Below are 20,555 nucleotides of genomic sequence, written 5' to 3' on the forward strand. Positions count from 1 at the left end.
CTACATTTTACCAATAAAACATGATATCCTATCGTCTTTAACAGAACATTTGTTTGTCATCCTTCTTTGCTATTGCCGTCACTTTCCTTGCTGTTTGTCTACCTAATTAGTTGTACAGCCAATTGGCGCCTTCATATCTTCTGTCCCTCTGCAGCAAAATATCCAAAGGTGACTGGTCCAAAACCATCTGATAAGGTTCAGTGTCCTAAGGTGAAGAATAATGCGGAAGTACATCCAACAACATTTATCGTGACATGGCAACACGGCAATCACTAAGAGAGAAAGCAGAGCAATGTGGATTCATCAGTTTCCATCAATGCATAAGATCGCGTACAATAGGGATATTTGCAATTTTGAATTAAAAGCCATGTTTAATTTCAGAAGCGTTTCCGATGGGTAGCTGATCTGTACAGGTCCTGGAGATGAAAAAGAGTTTTTGGCGGGTAGCTGGTCTGTATAAGCCTTGGACTTTAAAATTTTGAAGGCAAAGAGCAAAAATCTTTCTCGTGTGGGCACAAAAACATTTTGTTTTTTAATTTTAAAAGATCTAATATTTTTATGGAGCGACTCCGGTTTCTGATTGGTTGCTAGCAGAATGTGGCTACATTTGATTGGTCAGTTATCACTAGTGTCTATAAGTAGAACCTTCCAATTTTCTTTAATCATATCCTCATATTTTTTTAAAAAATATTGCAACATATAACCATAAAGAGGTTGTTTTTTTCATCCCAAACAAGGAATATTGTTATTTGGAACGTAGGAGGTTACTATTTGAAATTATATCCAACAGGGAACTGTGGGATTTGAGCAGTGAGATATCTGTTCACATTATGTTTAAGATTCTGCAAGTTAATACAGTTAGGGAAACCGGAAATAGGGAGGGAATTCTCAAGTATATAAGTCTGAGGTAAGAAACTATTTAAGTAGAAGGCTTTCTGGCATCTGAGAACTTCAACAGTGAAGAGGTGGAATTTTGCTGCTTGTTGAGTTAGTCTCTAACTTAATACATCCTAAACTATCAACCAACTTTCTACTTGTGTCCATCACCGCAATGTTGCTTCCCTGTGCCTGTTTTATAAGTAATTTAATGGAATGTGCTCCGACAAACTCATACAACTGGTGCCTCCTCAACGTACGTTCCTCTGACTAGCTTCTTACCTAGCTCTATTTATGTATTAAGCACTTTTGAAGTAAATACTTCAGTACATAATATATTATATCTCCTTACACTACTCTTAATATAAACAACAACAATACAATTATATATATGCATATATTTCCTCAAAACATCTGGCCTTGATGAAGGGGAGACTAAAACTTGCTGCTATGGTTTCAAATGATCTGAAACATTGGCAAGGGGAGACTTGATTCCACATATTTCTCATATGTTATATCTCCCCTCTTTTGGAAATAGAGTACGATTATGAATATTTCCAGTATCAAATAATCCTTATACACTGTGAAATTTACTTTATGTATGAAAACCAAAAGGGGGTGGGTATAACACATGAGTAATATTTGGAATCCAGTCTCCCCTTGCTGTTATTTAAAACCATAGCAGCAAGTTTTAGTCTCTTCCCTCCATCAAAGTTAGAGGTTTTAGAGAAATATCAGATATTTTGTAATTTATATGCAAAGCTAGGGAAACAAATGATTATGATTAAAATATTTTATGACTGTAAAAAAAGTGAAAAAAATAGGCTTTGGTTGATGAATAATCCCCTTAATGTGCCATCTTAAGAGCAAATATCACGTAGCCCACTACACATAGCCTTCATTTGTTAAATTCTGATTAATAGCCGCTGAGATTTGGAACTGACAAAATTGCCAAAATAGCTGGTACATTTGAATATTGAAATGCTCATCTCTTTGGTTCTATACTACATGAAAATTTGCAGGATTTTTGAAGATTATAAGACTATTCTATGGTTAAAATTTTATGACAATTGGTTTGTAAAAAAAAAAAAGATCCTATATTTTCAAACCAATAAAATATGCTCAAATTTGCCTACATTTGTATATATAGTGTCCTCAGGCCAGCTTCAGTTTTACTGCTTTGGTTCCTTGCTAGAAAATGTAGTGACCAGCTAAATCAAGTCGCTTGTAACGTAAACAGAAGAATCTATATCTATTCATTTAAGGAACAATTTGATTTCATCACCGGCTGTCTACGCAGACCTGTATCACATAAAAGATGTGGCTATAATGCGTCATTTTCACACACAAAACCATGGGATTATATTTTTATCTCTTTGCATATGAAGACAGTAAACAGGGTGGAACATTGAAGAAACTCGATATAAAGGGCTTAGCACACCAAAATTAAAATGGCTCAGACAGCATTTCTGCAAGTCACCATTGCTGTCGCTCATGGTTATCACATACACCAGACACCATCTAATGAACGTAAAACAGCATCGCCAAGAATACCAAAGTCCCAGCAATTATTCCGTGATCTCCAGCCAGCTTTTCATAGACTGAGTAACCGTTGCTTGAAATTATCGCCATATCGACCTGAACTGCTTACATAAAAAAGTGGCACACGTAAAAACGTTATAAAAAAACTGTAAACGGACGAAAAACTCTATCCCTTACTAAGGAAGCTTATGCAAGCAACAATGGATTAATAGTCTATGCTCACAAGCTTTTTCTCCCTCGTATTTCGCATTCATAAAGTTTTCTTCGTAAAATTATGTTAACATCAATAACTTCCTCAGTCTCGGAGTATTTCTTCAGTCATTAAAAGCTTCCAGCAATACATTTGGACTTATGCAATATTCTTTTTCCACTTGAAGTATGTTCCTGAATTTTTGTCTAATGAAAAATACATATCTAACCGCATTATTAATGAACCCCAATCTTTTTAATTTCTCACATATGGGGAGATAGTGCACACTCAAGGACTGTGACTTGCATATATAGCACACATGAAAATATGGTCCAGTTTGGTGAGGGGGTGTTTTTTATTACCTAGTACACATTAGAGAAATATATGTCAACAAAGCAGAAACTATTTTAGCATTTTTTTTTAGTGGACAATTATTTTTGTTTATGATTATTTTTGGTATCTTTTATTTTCTTGCAATCTATTAACCTTATTTTTCTTTTTTTTTTTATTCTCCTGTTAAGATTTAATCATTTTTCTAGTGCAATTTTCACTTTCCTGTGGAGGCAGGGAGGCTGTAGAGGATTCGTTGGCCATAGAATGAAAGGGTAATTATTGACATTAGGTCCGAGTCATAGAAAGTGAAATAAAGTCCGGAAGGAGATCTAAAAAGCGATGGAAAAGTCACACCATTGGATATGGCTAAAAAGAAATGATGGGGAGTTGAATAAGAAGTGAACCAATGTTACATCAATAGATCTAATAGGTGAGCCTCGCATCAGTGAGGGAAGCCCATGCGTAGAGATTTCATCAAGAGGAAGGACCCGAAATAAAGTTGCTCTGATCACTTGTGTATCACTATGTGAGTTTTGGACATGCTTGTGTTTAGCCAACCAAACCACATACGAATGACTATGCAAGAGATTTCAAAGTACAAAAAAGTAGATCTCAATGAAAGTTATATTTTATTTTTATTGTTGATTCATATTTGAGTTTGTATTTTATAACATTTCTTCGCAACTCCTCGGACTAAACTCTACCTTCTTTACTTTTAATCTGTCTATCTGCCTCTCTTCCATTTTTTTTCTCTGAAACTACTTGACCGATCTAGCTGAAATTTTGTATGGACTTTTGTTATGATAAGGTGCAGTGAACTAAATATTATGGCATACATTCTATGCACAGTTAGGGATTACAGTAAAATCCCGGGATATGGCATTAAAAATTAGTAACAAAATACAGTACAGTATATGTATATAATCAAATAACATTATAACACCATTAGATATGGCTGAAAATAAATGATGAGGAGTTGAATAAGAAGTGAACTGGTGCTGCACCAACACATTAATGGATCTAATAGGTAGGCCTTGTATCAGTGACATGAAAGCATGTGATATTGATCCTACAAGCTCGGAGTCCAAAGGTAAAGTCTGCAACATCTGCAGACAAATGGTAACCAAAGGTCTGACCACTGGGGAAAGGTCCATTGCAGAATGGGCAGAGATGAAAAGAGTATTCCACTTCCGGTTTGGCGATGGACACAACGGCAAAGACGTCACTTTTTTTTTTTCACGTTCTTTTCCTTCTTCACGGTACGGGTTTGAGCCTGCCTGCCTACTACCACTTTTTTTTGCTCAACACACACCTCTAAACACCTTGGCAACGCCAGGCACTCATGCTAGTCTATAATATAAATCTATAGAGTCTCAATAGTCACTCAAAAATCAAAAATTAAACAAAACTACTTGTAATAAAAATATACAATTGAATTGAACATTACATTTTTGCATGATTGATAACAGTTATTAGTCATCCATCCATCCAGCCATCCATCCATAGCCTTGAGCCCCTGGAGAGTCATAGGCCATCCACAACTTTTTGTAGATGCTTTTGTAGCGAGGAGTTCTTTTTTGGGGGCTGGGTGCTGGCCTCATACCCAATCTTCCCAGAAGGTACATACAGTGCCTAGCTAGGCTCAACGTTGCTTAACTTTGGTGATCTGTCGAGAACCAGTATGTCAACGTGATTATGCTGAACAGTTATTAGTTATGATTCTGTTTAATTTTCGCTTTTTAAGCGACTATTGAGATTTAACCATATTCAAACCATTAATTTGGCGTAAACGACTCATTCTAAGTCAACAGGCTATAACTTTTGCCTGTTTTTAACAGGCTAAAAACTTTAGTGTATTACTATTATTAATATTAATAGTAATTGTAATGCTATCACTTGAGCAAGGCCCCAGTGACCCCTCTGTGTGGCTAGTCCCGAAGCCAAGTTAATTGCTATGATATCCACGGGCCCTGATTAACATTAGCAATATGTCAACTAGTAGATATTGAGGGTTATTGTGTGTGCATGTTTGGATAATAAAATGGATCAATATCTATTCGAAAATTACATGATTGGCTAAAAATATTTTCGGGTAGGAGGAGAGATGTTGTTGGTGTTACAAAGAAATAAAACAAAAAAAGATCAATATTTTAACTTTTAGAGTAGAGAATCACTTGCACATATAAATTTAACAAAAACTGCCCCGTCATCGTAACGCTCACGCGATGACCTCCTTAAGCATCCACCTGTCAATCAAACCTCCTTGACTTGACTCACTTTAATTGCTCTTACATTAACATTGTCGCCGTAGCGCAGGTGTTCAGGCTCAGTCTATAGGCCTCAAGGCTCCAGGTTCGAGCCCACATGCACCCCCCATCTTTTTTTTTTTTTTTAAATCGTTATCATTAAGTTTCCTTTTTGTTCTGATTTACCCCCCCCCCCCAACACACACACCTACAAATACCCGGGCAACGCTAGTATGTTATAAATAAAATCATTTTTTTTTTATTTTTCTTATCAATGTATATTAGCCACTCCAACATTCTGCCAGAATTACTACCCATTCAGCCCAAATCATATGGGTTAGCTCATTTATTCATTTGCAGGCTCTTGCATAGCAAAGCAGCATCCTCCGCCCATTCCAATGTTACAAACTATGCCTTTGTTTTTTATATGTTCAATCCTAGTCATGTAATTATATTCCTTCGAAAAATCTCCTTAAAACGCTTTCTGGTCCGGAAATAGTGATAATTTTACTGCACAATGGACTGGAAGTGGTGTTGTGGGTGACGACATTAGTCCCGCAAACTCAAAAAAATAAAAATAATGTGTAAAATGGAGTTGAACAATCAAACAAAGATGACGGAGGCGGTGAATGAATCTAATACAAAATTTATTCAAAATCATAAGTAAGTGAAAAGAGAAGGCAAGAAATTTTTTTTTCTTAATTGAGTCTCTTCCTGCGACTGAGGTAATAAAATGAAATGAAGTAGAAAAATGAAAGTTCTTGGTTAGAAATAACCAATCCTTTTTTAGGAATAAATAACCAACATAAAAGTCCATCGCTTACTTTAGCAGAAAAGGGTAAAAAGTCCATTTTCAAAGAAAATTAATTATTGGGTGCGTACTCATTTAACGTCCCATGGACGGAATCGATGATGATGTTTTCAGCATGCTGGCTGAGGTCGGCTAATTGGTTTTTGGCGCAAAATGCACTATTTATAGATATCAAGCCGGCTCTACGAACACTGTCGAAAAAAAGTATTTTGGAAATTTGCTTTCTTCATAATCCGATTGAATGAAAAAAACATCTTTGTGACGTAAGATGCTTTCAAAGATGTCCGCGTGACAAGGCCGAGTTTAGTTTATATGCCCACAGAATTTGCGTGGGTGTAGAAAGGCGATGTACACGCAGCTGAAACAAACTTTAAACAGCTGCACGCACGCAACTGGGTTTTATAGTTGAAGAACATACACACGCTGTGTGCCATTATTCTGTTTGAGCAGATCTCACTGTCGTTACAGCGAGGTTACGATAATGGTGATAATTTTATCTTAAATTTGTATGCAAAAGTGATTTCTCAATCAAAATTTAGAAACTGTTTTTTTTTTTTTGCTTTATTTATTTTTACTGACACCTTTTCTAGACTGTTTGCATGTAATTGTCTACAAATGGAATTTTATTAAATGTGTGGGTGTGTTGGGGGAGATTAGCATAGGGTACAAGAGCTCTAATTTTATCCAATAAGGATTTCATCCTCGGGACCCCAAAATCAACAGGGATTAGATCATTCCTGTAATGACCTGGTCTCTGTTGATTGTGGTGTAGTGCTGTTCTTGTGCAGTTCTAGGAGGTCCACTCTCCTTCTCTCTTTAACAAAAAGTTAGTTTAATGCTAATCGCCTGAGGCGCTCGTGTCAGAGAATGCCGACGGGGTTGCCCAGGCACTTGTTGCAGATCAGAGTGCCCTTTCTATGGGCTGCTGACTTCTCAATCACACTTTTTGAACCTGGTGTCTAAGTTTTTGCAGTGAAAAGGAACTGAATACCTGATTTTATCCGATCTTTTTAGTACCAGAAAATGTATTAAAAAAATAATCACTTAGAGTAATTCTCATAGGAACTTTGTTTTTCTCATTTTATGTCGCGATTTTAAGGTTATTACTTATGTCCGTTAAATATTTTGGCTATACCTTTAAATTCAGAAACACTCCTTTATGGGGAGAGAGTATGAATGAGCATAGGGTGCAGTTTTATCTAATTTTTGTAGTGTAACCTTTTCATTTTATCTGGTTAACTTTATTATTTATGTGTGCATTAAAAACTGTGACTATACTTATAGACTCAGAAACACACCTTTCTAAAAGAAAACTAATAAACTAACACTGGTTGCTTTTATTTCTTTACTTATTATATATATATTTTTTTTTTTTTTTTTTTAATTATTATCTAGGTTTCATTTTTCCAAGAATAGACAAAGAATTTCTAGAAAATTGTTACATAAAAATCAATTTGAAGGAAGAGAGGCGGGGAAACATGCGTTGACGAATCAAATGACGAGAATGCGGTCACGTGGTTTGTAAAGTTGCGCCATTTCAATTTTTGGCGCTGATTTCGCATTTCATCACAACTTTTCATTCAGAGAGAACTCTTTTGAAACGTCTTCTCTTGTCAACATGAATTCTCCACAACTCTACGTTGTTAAGCGAGGTAAGAAATTATATTTATGCATACAATTTATTGACAAGCCATTATTTTTTTTTGTAAGTTTGATAATAAAAGAAATATATTTGACTTTGTTTTTTGTAAGAAGTAAGTGAATTTAATCGTTAGCTCAAGAAAGAAAGAAAAAGATTCCCTAACCTTAAATTTTTCTTATATTTCAATTCGATTTAAAAGAAATCATTTATTATATCTATATATACATATAATCTTAAAGTCAACTTAAATAAGAACTAGCAATGTCTAATAAATCTTTAATCGTTAAACAATGGCGCAATTAAAAGGCGCGACTGAAGTTAGTTTTTTTTTTTTTTTCCTTCACTTTCTCTTGATTTTCTTTAAATACATAAACAACTACTCAGTCATGTAGTTTAAATTTTAGTTCTTTTTCTTAAACTCAACATTTTTTGTATTTTTGTATTTTTGTATTTTTTTTTTCTTTAGATGGCCGCAAGGAAGATGTGCACTTCGACAAGATCACTTCCAGGATTAAAAAACTATGTTATAATCTCAATATGGAATTCATCCGTCCCGTATGTTATTTTTATTTGGATATTTGCAAGCACTTTTTTTTTTTTTTTTCATCTACCAGCTAAACAAACTAACATCGAACATTATTTAACAAAGCAAAAATTAGGGATGAAATTAGTAAAAAAAGAAAAAAAAAAACTTACGATTATTAGAAAGAAAAAGATTCCTATTTAAATTTATGATTTACGATCCCGTCACAGAACGAATGTCATTTCCAAAATATCACAATTTATCAAGTGCATATTACGAAGCCAGGCTCTATTTTATGATCCGCCAGGGTAGAGACTATTTCAACTATCGAGATGAAAATCAGCCTTGTAATGCAATTTAATCTCAAAATCGCTGGAAAAAAAAAAAAAAAAAAAAAAGGGTCCTTATTTTTGGTACCGAGCTATTTTTTTGAATATTTTTTTTTCAAGTTAAATTCCAGTTTCACGATATCTTTTTTCTTAGATTAAATTGTTAGGTGGAAGCACAGAATATTTACAAAACACCTTTCACGTTAAGAACGGCTTTCGAAATATTGTTTCTGCGCGGTACCAAAAGAATTGTTTTGGTAAATTTTTTTTTACTACACCCCAACCTCCCCGTTTTAAAAACTGTTTTCGGAATGAACACTTCCCAACCTCGAAAGCCGTTCTTAACTTGAGGTGGGTGGGAGTGTTTATACTACGCTGGGGCAGGTCGTAAAAAAAAAAATGCTTTTTTTTTTCTCTATATTTAAAAACTAAAAACTACCCGATTAATTTACGTGATTTTTGTAATGTGGCCTCTTTTGTTCCGTGATGGGTTGCGTACATCAAATGCTTTTAATCCAATTCTAAATAAGTAATGGAAAGAACTCAAATTGTCACAGGGTGGGGGATATTTCGTTGGTGTTGCTAATCTAAGTCTACCGAATTTTTATATTAACTATAACAAAACAAAAAACTTATATAACAGCTGTTTCATTTACGTCGTTTATAAAGTCCGTATACAGTCTAGAATGAAGGTTAAAAAAAAAAAAGACCAGGATTTGATTTTTTTTTTTTTTTCCTTGCCAATCGTCAAAAAGAAAAACAATTTCAGTTTTTGTATTCTGTTTGTAGTCTTGATACTTCTCCAGTTAATGCTTTTCTTTCCATTGAAAGAATTATTTCAGCACCGTGCATAAACATCGTAATTTTAAATTGCAATCTTAAGATGTTAGAATAAAACAATTTTCATACTGATTTACTTTAAGAGCTTTTTTTTTTTTTTTTAGCCTAGTTTTAAATTTTAATCCGTCGCCCCCTCCCCCCTCCCGATTGAATTTTATAAGTTAGCAAAACATTAGTTGTAACAAAATGGGTGCTAATGAAGAGTGATCCGATCCGCGCTATTTTTTAAATCGTATTTCCACGTTTAATTAAAGTACAGAATAGGTACAAAACACTCCCGCCTCCCATGTTAAGAATGGCTTTTTAAATAACGTTATTTCAGCACGGATCACTCTCTGCATGAGTACCACAAAATGTTATTAAATAAAAGGTACTTCTACAGTTTATCGGCGAAAATGGAGACGCCATTTTTTTTTTTTTTTTTTTTTTTTTTTCCGAGTATTTTAAATTGTGGCCGGAGTTAGAAATAACAAAAATTTAACTAGATATTCCTTACTTCCGGTAAGGCCTATGAAAAAATAAAAATAAAGTGAAACACATGAAAGAGGACCTATTCGAACAAGTTCGCAAAAAAAAAAAAAAAAATGGGTCTCCATTTTCGGCGATAAACTGTAGAAGTACCAAATCAAATTACTTTTTTTTTTTTTTTTTTTTTAACGACCTAAACCAGCGTAGTATAAACGCCTCCAACTTCCCCATGTCAAGAACGACTTTCGGAATAAACACAAGCTATACTACATACGAAAATATAAAAATTAGGATAGGGAGTGATTCTCGTTCGGGTCACGGCCACCGAGAGTAACTTCCGCCGAATGGCTTTGTAAACAAAGTGCTATTCTTAACGAAAGCAGAGTAGACTACTCAAGCAATTTGTCGTACGACTAGTTTCGAAAGAAAACCAACTTTCTCGGCTACTCTATGCCATGTACTCCAGAGGTTTTTGACGAGCAAGTCAGTGCCGTTGTAAATTGTGCGACCCTTGCGAGGGATATTTGTCCTCTAAAGAAAGCAAAATGATGCAAAAAATATATATATTGTACCTATTTACTATGCCTCCTCACGGGACAGAGTTAGACACCAGGGTCGTTTTTTAACGTGGAGAAAAGGTACAAAAATAAAAATTGTCTCAGTCGTGAAGGATTTCTCCTCCACCGAAAGAGAACAAGAAATAGAAGTGCAGACTGCAGTGCCCAGTGGAGTGCAGCTCAGCTGCAGCATCTGAAGAACAGATACTACACTTTGATCTTGTCCCGAAAACAAATTGATGTATTTATGTTTGAGGAAATCAATTTACACCGTCTTGCGAAAAAGATTTGTTTATGGAAAAAAATACAACAAATTTCACGGTACTTATGCAGAATACGGACCGTGCTGAAATAACATTTAGAAAGTCCTTAATATGCGGAAGGGAGGGCGTTTTGTAATATTCCGTATTATCACCTAACAATTTAATGAACAAAAGATAGAATTATTTCAGAGTTAATTCAATTTCTCAGAGAGCACGATCCGCCGTATTCCGCTTTGAACAAAAAAAAAAAAAAAAAAAAAAACACTTGACCAGATGAGGAGGCGGGATAATCGAATTTCTTGGAATTTATGTATTTCCGCGGCGGGATTCTTGGAATCGACATAGTTAAAGAAAACTTAGGTACTTAACGTGGACTCTGCGTAAACGGGTTTTAATTTAATGATTACTCCATCAGAACGCATGCGCAAAAGGTTTTCATTGATTCATTTAATCACGAAAACTTTTTTGAAGGTACTATTTAAGGCAAAAAAAAAGAAATGTGCTAAAAGCATTATTTGAAGTGTGGAAAATACAAAAATAAAATAAAAACAAGCACGAAATAAAAGTATGAATCAAATATAATTTAAATAAAATAAAAACATGCTCAATTACAAAAAAGTGGATGAGATTACAAAAGTCTGAGATATATAGGGAGAAAGTAAAAAAAAAAAAAAAAAAAAAAAAAAAAACCTCAGGGAGCAGCCATTAAATTAAAAACCCGTTTACGCAGAGTCCACGTTCCCTGCAAAGTGCCAAAACTTATTTTACAAATTTCAAGTCTGTAATTGCATCGAAAAATAAAATAGGAATCTAACTTTTAAAATCGTTGCACGTTGCTCAAGTGTTAAGGATAGTTATTAATTTTTACTAAAAATGGGAGAAGAGGGGTGGGAGACTGGGAGGTTTATTTATATATATATATATATATAATGTATGAACCAAACACGGGGGTGGGGGTAAGTTTGCCTCTTACGTTTTCCATGTCCAGAATTCTCTTTCCAAATTCCAATTAAAATGTCTCACCAAAATAAAAAAATAAAAAAAAACAAAAAAAAACAGGTGCCTAGACCTTTTGTTATGAAAGTTCAAATAAAGATTGTTTGAATAAAACTTCTATTATATTTATTTTTAAGGGGGGGGGGGGACTACATTATATAGTGTTAGTCACCTGTACCTTGAAATTTATCTGACATCATTTCCGCGGAATAGAATTGTACACTAAGAAAGTAGACTCTTGACGAAAGTTGTCTACTCTTTAGCCCGTGACCTAGGAATGGGAGGGAGGGTAATATGTGGGTTCATACCTTTCCCAGGTTTTATAATTGGTACACTCTACAAACCTTTGTACTCCCTCGACGTAAATACCCCCGACAAATTCGGCAGCAGCAAAATCTCACCCTTACACAGATCCCTAGATGTAAGAAGGCTTACTCCTTAGAACTGCTAGTTTTTGGAACTCTTCCGGGGTCCTGCTTTCCCAATTGTACTGACACGCAGAAATTCAAGTGTAATGTGAACATTGAACAAACATCTTGCTGCTCAACTCCCTACATAGTATCCTTGCAACTTGTAGCCCCTACATCAAAGTGGGTGGCATTGTGCCTTGTTTGAAGTGAAAATGGAATAATTAAAAACAGAAAAGAAAACACTACGACTCATTTAGTTCAAAAATTTAATTTTCTTGAATAAAAAAAAAAAAAAAAACTACGAATTACGTAATTTTTGGAATATGAAATTTATGTCGGCGTTCTGTAACGAGAACATGCATCAATCATACGGACCTCTTTGTATTTTCTTTATTTTAATTTCCGCCATAAGTACCAATTTGAATAAGCACCTTTTTCTCATGTAGTTAAACACCCCCCCCCCTCCCGTCCCGGTCAAATAGAACGTGTTCGCTTGGCGATAACTTTCTAAAATAAGTTCAAACGGAATTTATTGAACAGCCCTCCTCCCCTATTTAAGCCGGTAGTTGCATGTTTGAGGATGTTCAATTGATGAGGTGGTTCTTGTACAATGCACACTCAACCCTGAACTTTTTTTTTTTTTCCTCGTCGTTCTTCAATTTTTTTCAGCGAATTATCGATTGGACACTAATCTACATATTTAAAAAAAAAAAAAAAAAAAAATCAGTATGTAAAGATTTTTAGAGGATGCTCAGTTTTAATATAGTGCATCCTGCATCCATGGCTGGCTGCGAAGAGATTATTCGTAGCAATAGTGGGGGGGGGGTATGCAAATAAAGAAGTGCTCAAGAAAAAATGGAAAAATAGGCGAAAGTCGATGTTGAAGACAATGAACGTGTAAAGCAATTTCAAATGGGGTGGGGGAATGTATATAAAATAAAGTGATAATCTGCTTTGAACAAGTGAGAGTGAGCAGCCGGATTGACGAGAATGAATTTATTCAATAGATTATAGGAGGCTGCTCAGCTGTGAGCGCTTAAAAAGAACAAAGATAATGGTTCATATATCGTAAATCTCCCTTTGAATTGCTTTCCGCACTGATTAAATTGAGCCTGAAACACCCATAAAGGCTAGTGTGAAGACCACCCAAACATGTTGGTAAATATTCAGATACGTTACAAAAGAACACCGGCCACTCTAATTTGTTTTTTTAGGGGTAATCGAGTTCGCTGGCAATGAATCTGATACTCAAACCGGGGGCAAATTTACAGTTTGCATGGTATTAACCCCTGAACCCACGAACTACTTTCCGCCATTTTACAGCTTCCGTTTATGCTACGCGCGGCAGCATAAACGCCGGCTTGCTTCACCTAGCAAACTGCCTTCTCACATGTCGTACCAATCTTCCACGGAAATTTTAAAATTAGATGAAAAAGAACTAAAGCAAAAAAAAAAAAAAAAGCACACCAAGTTGGGTGGGGGTGTAATTTTTTTTTTTTTTTTTTTGCCAGAACATAGAATTTTCAAAAATACATCATCGCACTTTTTTGGTGGAAAATTTGAAATTAGATGAAAAAGAAATAAAACGAGAAAACGAAAGCACTCTAAGTTGGGAAGAGGGGGGGGTAATTAAATATCCCCCTCTCCCCCTGGAACATAGAATTTTCAAAAAGTAATGCACCGACATTTACCGGTGGTGTTCTAATCGGTAAATGTCGGTGCGTTACTTACGGAAAAACGGTTAACTAAACTGCAGAAGCACATATTAAGCCACATAAGTTCTATAATTGAATCCCCCTCCCGCAAAAAAAAAAGCACGAAAAACAAAAATATTTGGTGCTTATGTTTTTGTAAACCGCATTAAAAACTACGTGAGACAAAAAAAAAAAAGTCCCTCAATTTGTTGTATTTTTTTTTTTTTAATTATAACTCATTAAAAAATGTCAGTCCGTAATTTTTCCACCCAAAAAGTGTTATAATGTACTTTTTGAAAATTCTATATTCCAGGAAAAAAAAAAAAAAAAAAAATTAAATTACCCCCTCCTCCCCAACTTAGAGTGCTTCCCTTTTCTTGTTTTCTTTTTCAGCTTATTTTTAATTTTCCGCGGAATATTGGTACGCCATGTGAGAAGGCAGTTTGCTAGGTGAAGCAAGCCGGCGTTTATGCTGCCGCGCGTAGCATAAACAAAGCTGTAAAATGGCGGAAAGTAGTTCGTGGGTTCAGGGGTTAATACCATGCAAACTGTAAATTTGCCCCGGGTTTGAGTATCAGATTCCTTGTCAGCGACCTCAATTACCTCAAAAAAACAAAACAAATTAGAGTGGCCGGTATTCTGTTGTAACGTATCTGAATACTTACCCAAATATTTGCATCAATCTCACGATGTAAGGGTGCAGTTCTGTCTCATGTTCTTGTATAACGTCACAAGCGATGAAAACGTCACTCATATGAACGAGCAATTAATTATGCTCTGATATTCAATTGTCAACTATATTGCAAGCATGAGCAACTGAATTACTTGGCTTCTTGCAAATAAACGAATAAGGATTTAACATGTTGCTGTTTGAGCAGGTTTGGCCGCAAGCAGGACAATGCAAATATCTACTTGGCTTGCCAAAAATACTGTGCAACTTGCTACCACGATCTTGTCATGACATTGCCCACTGTCAAGAGGGTTGAGTCACGGCCACCGAGAGTAAGAAGGCCTGTTAACTGAAAAATGTCTGCAGGCAATGTAGGTAAGATTTGTCAGACTGTCATTACTATATGAGGGCCATTTGAAAAAGAGTAATAAAACATTTTTAAAAAGAAAAAGGAACACAGTTCGATTACTACTTAAACTGAACTTTATTCAATATCAAATATAAACATTATCTATATAAAATTAAGTAATTTTAAAGCAATATACAATTTAATACTGATAAAACTGAATTATGAATTTAGGGAACAAACAATTAAAGAAACATTAAAAAAAATTTTTGGCCTTCGGAACAAGATCAGTGTAGTATCTGTTTTGATGCTACACTTTACCTTTTCTGTCTTCGGCCGGTGGAGGAGAAATCTTTCATGACTTGAGATTATTTTTGTTCCTATCCAGAGTGCCCCTTATTGGGAAGCTGAATTTTCTCCAAGATTATATGTTGAAATATTTAAATAACTATTACTTTAAACACAGAAATTATATTTAAAATTTTGGTTTTCTGTTCTTTAACGTCCATTTTCTCCCCCATGTTTTTCATCAAAATGTGTAGCGTATTAGTTGTCTCACAAGCCATTATTAGTGGTTGCTCACTGGCAGTAACCTGTGGTGTTCCCTGGAGACCAAGTGACAAGTCTCCCCAGATTTCCAGTGTTCTCCACGTTTTGACCACTTGTGCAGATGATTGCATGTTATCACAACAGCCGTTGTCACTGATTTCTCGTTGCCAATGGTGTTTCCTGAGGTTTGGGTGACAAAATGCATTCCCAAGGTACCAGATTTGAACTGCACACTTCCAGTGGAGATTTGGTCAGTACTCTCTCACCTCGGTCTTTCCATCTTCCTTAACCCTTCACAATTAGTTGGTGTGGTGTGGCGCCAGTCGAGGTCATCTACACCAGTTTTTTATTATTATTACTATTATTATGATAATAAGGGTGCTTGTGCAGTGTAGGCACGTGTATTTTAAATATTATTTTTAAGTTAAATTAAATTTTAGGTTTGTATTACTGTACACATAGATTCGAAAAAGTTGTCAAAAAACAAATATATCACAAATAAATGTTATCAAAGGCAAGATAAGTTACTCTTCTACCTATCTGGGAAGGTTTTTAGTGGTTTTACTCACTTTAAAACGTGTAATCGCTTCGAAAATCATATGTTTATCAATATATTTTAAAAAGAAAATTATCGGCATGTTTGTAACTTATCTTGCCTTTGATAACATTTATTTGTTATATATTTGCTTTTTTGACAACTTTTTCGAATCTGTACAGTAAAACAAACTCGTTATGTAAATTATTTACAGTTAAAATGTTATAAAAAAAACAATTGAAGTTTTAAATATATTTGAAAGAAATGAATTATTCCCCGTGCTAAAATATTGATAATTCACCAATCGTGTTAAAAAAAAAAAAAACACTGCCGTGAAAAATGCTTCAGTGAAAAGTTTTATTTATTATTAAAAGAATGGACTGAAAAATATAAAAATTGGGGTTTGTATTACTGTACACAGATTCGAAAAAGTTGTCAAAAAATAAATAAATCACAACTAAATGTTATCAAAGGTAAGATAAGTTACTTTTCTACCTAACTGGATATGTTTTCAGTGTTTTTATTTAATGTAACATGTTTATTCAGCTCGAAAAACATACTGTGTATGTATTGGAAAATTCAAAATGATGCCCGATTCTCTCTTTAACACGGTAAGTTTAGGAAAAGGTGCTATAAATATAAAACTAGAATATTGGTAACTCAAATTTTCGACACAAACCTATTAAAAAGCTTGCCCTATCTCTGAATACCCTTTATGTAAAATTTCAAATGTTTAGACCAGAAATTGAGTAATTTGGTAGACTGAAGCGGTCAAATTTTAAAAAGATTTGACCCCTTAACATTTATTTTGGGCTCAAATCAAGTTAAGTAAGATCCATGTCCAAGGAGCCTATATCCAAAATTTCAAGTGTTTAGACCCAAAATTGTCGGAGTTTGGTAGAGTTCTCAAAGGTCAAATTGTTGAACTTTGATCCCTTAACAGCCAAATTTCTGGGCGAAAACTGATTACAAAGATTTTCCCAAATCTCAGTACCCTGATATCAAATTTTGAGTCTGTAGACTGAAAATTGACAGTTATTGTGTAGGGAAGTGTGTGTACACACACACACACACACACTTTCACTTTTATAGATATAGATTGAATACCTACAGACACTAGTTTCATTTTTTTCAGGAATGATCATTGCACACAATTACTGCCGGTCAGAAGATTCAAACCCAGCAACGAAGTCATCTGACTCCATTAGCAAGGAACAAACCAACCTTAACTGCGAGAAATATCATTGAAATTTAAATATTTATTTTTAAATGTCATGTTTGTCAGTGATCTAATGATTATAATATTATGATCTGTGCATACGAGCTTAAGTGACTGACTTCATTTCAACCGTAAAGTGCTCATACAAAATTTTATTTATATATGTATATATTATATACACTTTCTCTCTTTTTTTCTTCTTCTTCAGGAAAACATTACCATGAAGGTCATCAATGGTCTTTATTCTGGAGTTTCCACGATGGAATTGGATAACTTAGCTGCAGAAACTGCAGCTACTATGACTACCAAGCACCCAGATTACGCTATCTTAGCTGCCAGAATAGCCGTATCAAACATGCACAAAGAGACCAAAAAGGTTTTCAGTGGTGAGTACATTAGACTTTTTACTCGTTTTGAATGAAACATGAAAATAGCTGAAATTGATAGTTCAAATAATATCAATTATCAATCCTCATGGAAAAAAATTTGAAAAAACCATATTGAATGAAAAAAAAAAAGAAATTTGAAGAAAAATTTCCAGAATTGACAGGGTTCGTATAGACTTGAAAAGTTCTTGAATTTTGACATTTTCCTCGAATTATTCTGAAAGTGCAGGTATTATTGCGAATACAAGAGTTCTGGGTGAAAATCGATTAAAAAGTTTTCTGCATAACAGAATACCCTATATACCAATTTTGAAGTCTGTAGATCAAAAATTTGAGTATATAGGTTGAAAAATGTTCTTCCACACATTCTCATATATCTTCAGTTTTATTTAAAAGAAATTCATATCAAAATTGCCACAATATTAATAATTATATGAATAAATATTTCATATCGCTGTAGACATAGAATGAATCCACTTGATGTAAGTAGCTAAAGAATGTTTCAAAGCCAGAAACTTGCCAAGAAAGGGCCGAGGAGAACTGGATAACTATGCTAGGATAGCTTTAATGGATCCCGGGCCACGGCGGATATCCCAAGCCTTGAGTTGAAATATATATTTTGCTTTGTTTGTAAATTGGAGATATATTGTTTGAGAGGTGGACAACAGGAAATGTGAGAATGTTAGAATAATCAACTGTTCTTGTCGACCTATGGCTGTCTGAATGATGGGACGTGACCTTTCGAGGTCATGGGAATAGATATCATATTTTGGTCCCAAGTTGCAAAGCTAGTGGTATTGGTGAATTGCACACTCGCAAATTTGGGTTCCCCAATGTGTTGTAATTTGATTAGTTTGGGGAATTTTCCACCCCAAACGCACACCAGACTATAATCTTAACCCGTTCGAAGATTAAGCAGATTCCCGTTTGGTTTTAAGTGGCACGGATTGTGTGGATACTCGCCAGTCCCTGGAGAAGTGACGAACACGGCCCTCCTCTGACCCGTCTGAGTCCTGTCTCCGGAGAGAAGACATTTGAGACTTTTAAAACTTGCTTAGAACTGAACAGCATATTGTAAAAAAAAAAGTCTGTAATATATTTTATGAAATTAGAATAGAATTCAAGCGTCTGTTGTCTTTCTTGCCTGCGTGAGTTTTGTTAATCGGTTTCAGCATACCATGATTCAATGTGACTGCCTCTCGGAGATTAGATGACACGAGCCGAGTTTTCCGAAGTTTCATGAAGACGATCAGGGGTCCTTGCGTAGGGTGTTACAATATAACTAAGTCAGAATGAAAATAATGAATAGAATATTTCTATTTGGTTTTGATGTGATAGTATTGCATTAACTGGAAGTGTTTCTTTCTGTCGGCATACAAATCGCATGAATATACAGATTTACTTAATATTTCCTCCTGATAGAGCCCCCGCCTCCTCCTTCCCCATGTCCTTGTAATGTTATTCTTTCACGATTATTTGTGAATTCATTCACCTGATTCTTGAGAGCCACATGCTTCATGAGGTTTGGCTGTTAATATGCACGAATATAGACACAACACGGTTGATCTAGAGGTGTAAACCTTGAACAAAAATGCTCATACTATACTCATGGGTAATACTGTAGTTTCCGTTGTGACTGTTGGCAAACTTTATCAGAAAGAGATCATAGCCTTGTGGAAGATCCTTCTTGATAAGGAAAGATGCACTTTAAGTGGAGAACCGTAAGTGTGCAGTTATCTTCCCCTGAATATACTTTTTAGTGAGTCCCTCAGTGTCATCCGCACATGTTTGATTAACACCATAACGTGTGACCTGATCCCATAGCAGTGATAAAAGGTATAATTTTTTTTTTTTTTATGATTAGAAACTTATGAAATGCTCGTTTTATTTTACACAGAGCTGACATTTTTTTTTTTTTTGTGTGTAGTATCTAAAATGAATACTGCATACCCCTTGATAAACAGAACTACAAACAATTTAAGATATTAAAATACAACTATAAATGTGATTGTAACTTTAATGAATGCAGATTTGGTCCTACTTAATTGCCTTCCTATGAGGAGAAAGTTAGATTTTTTTTATTTTTATCTATTTATTCCTCTGACGACCTTAAAACCATCCAGTGTTGATGCACTGTGAAAAATGTAGAGTTGCTCCCATAGTTGTTACTATTGTTCTCAAGTCCACGTCCACTTTTGTTCAGAGTGGTAATACCTGTTAGGGCATCTGATAGGACCAATTCAGGCTGTCTGAAGATACTGGCTTACTGACCAAAAATGCATAAATCATTGATGTTATTGTTCCTTTCCTTTTGCAAAAGTCAATCATATTCTAAAAGTCAAACAAAAACCTTTTTTTTTTTTTTTTTTTTTTTTTTTTTTTTTTTTTTTTACAAAATAATCGAAAATATTAAAAAAAAAAAAAAAAAAAAAAAAAAAAAAAAGTTATATTGTACGTATCCCTTTTGGACTGAAGATCTCCAAGAAAAAAATTCATTTATTTTGATTTAGTATTTTTTTTTTTTTACAGCAGAAAAACACGTTCTTATGAGAGCGCATTGAAGTCAGCCATTGTGAAATTTGCTGAAGCTGAACAGCATACCATGGGGGAGATAAGTTCATGTAAAGTGGCGACACTCCCTTCCCATCTTTAATTCTAGCTTTTCTTCCTAAAAATCGAACCTTTTGCTTGGTATCATAACAAATTGTTTTTTCGCTGTAAAAAAAAAAACAAAAAAACTACTCGATGAAATTAAGTGTTTTTTTATTTATTTATTTTTTATTTTTTTTTTTTTGTAGAACTTCGTTTCATAATGGATACGTGAAATATAACCTTTTTTCAATATTTTCATTTTTTTAATGTCTTGACAAATAACAAAAAGAAAAATTTTCCCAAATTACTGAGTTCGGAATTAGATTATCCAAAAAGGATCAATATATCATAAAACAAAAGCAAGCCTATTGCTAAAGAATAAAACTGCAATCATGTAGTTGACGTTGGGCAACATAATGGATGCCAATTTTTTATTGGCAATGTTTTTGCATCTTTCTTTTTTGGAATCCTTTGAAATGAGACGTTTTAATTTATTTTTTGTTTGCGTCTACATTATTGGGGCGAGATTTTGTAGTCG

At 34.6% G+C, this 20,555-nt stretch overlaps 1 protein-coding gene across 2 annotated transcripts in view; it reads left to right on the plus strand.

Moving 5' to 3' along the window:
* Positions 1–20,555, plus strand: part of LOC145259273 (ribonucleoside-diphosphate reductase large subunit-like) — a 92,811-nt gene that overhangs the window by 39,808 nt on the left and 32,448 nt on the right. For both annotated transcript variants that reach the window (XM_080117111.1, XM_080117112.1), the window contains 3 exons: positions 7,394–7,650; positions 8,107–8,195; positions 17,248–17,425. In XM_080117111.1, the coding sequence (XP_079973237.1) occupies positions 7,617–7,650; positions 8,107–8,195; positions 17,248–17,425 (301 nt within the window). In that variant the 5' untranslated portion in view covers positions 7,394–7,616. The remainder of the gene's footprint in view (positions 1–7,393; positions 7,651–8,106; positions 8,196–17,247; positions 17,426–20,555) is intronic.

This window comes from Euprymna scolopes, chromosome 34 (genome assembly GCF_053919585.1).
Source record: "Euprymna scolopes isolate OS-2025 chromosome 34, ASM5391958v1, whole genome shotgun sequence".
NCBI lineage: Eukaryota > Metazoa > Mollusca > Cephalopoda > Sepiida > Sepiolidae > Euprymna > Euprymna scolopes.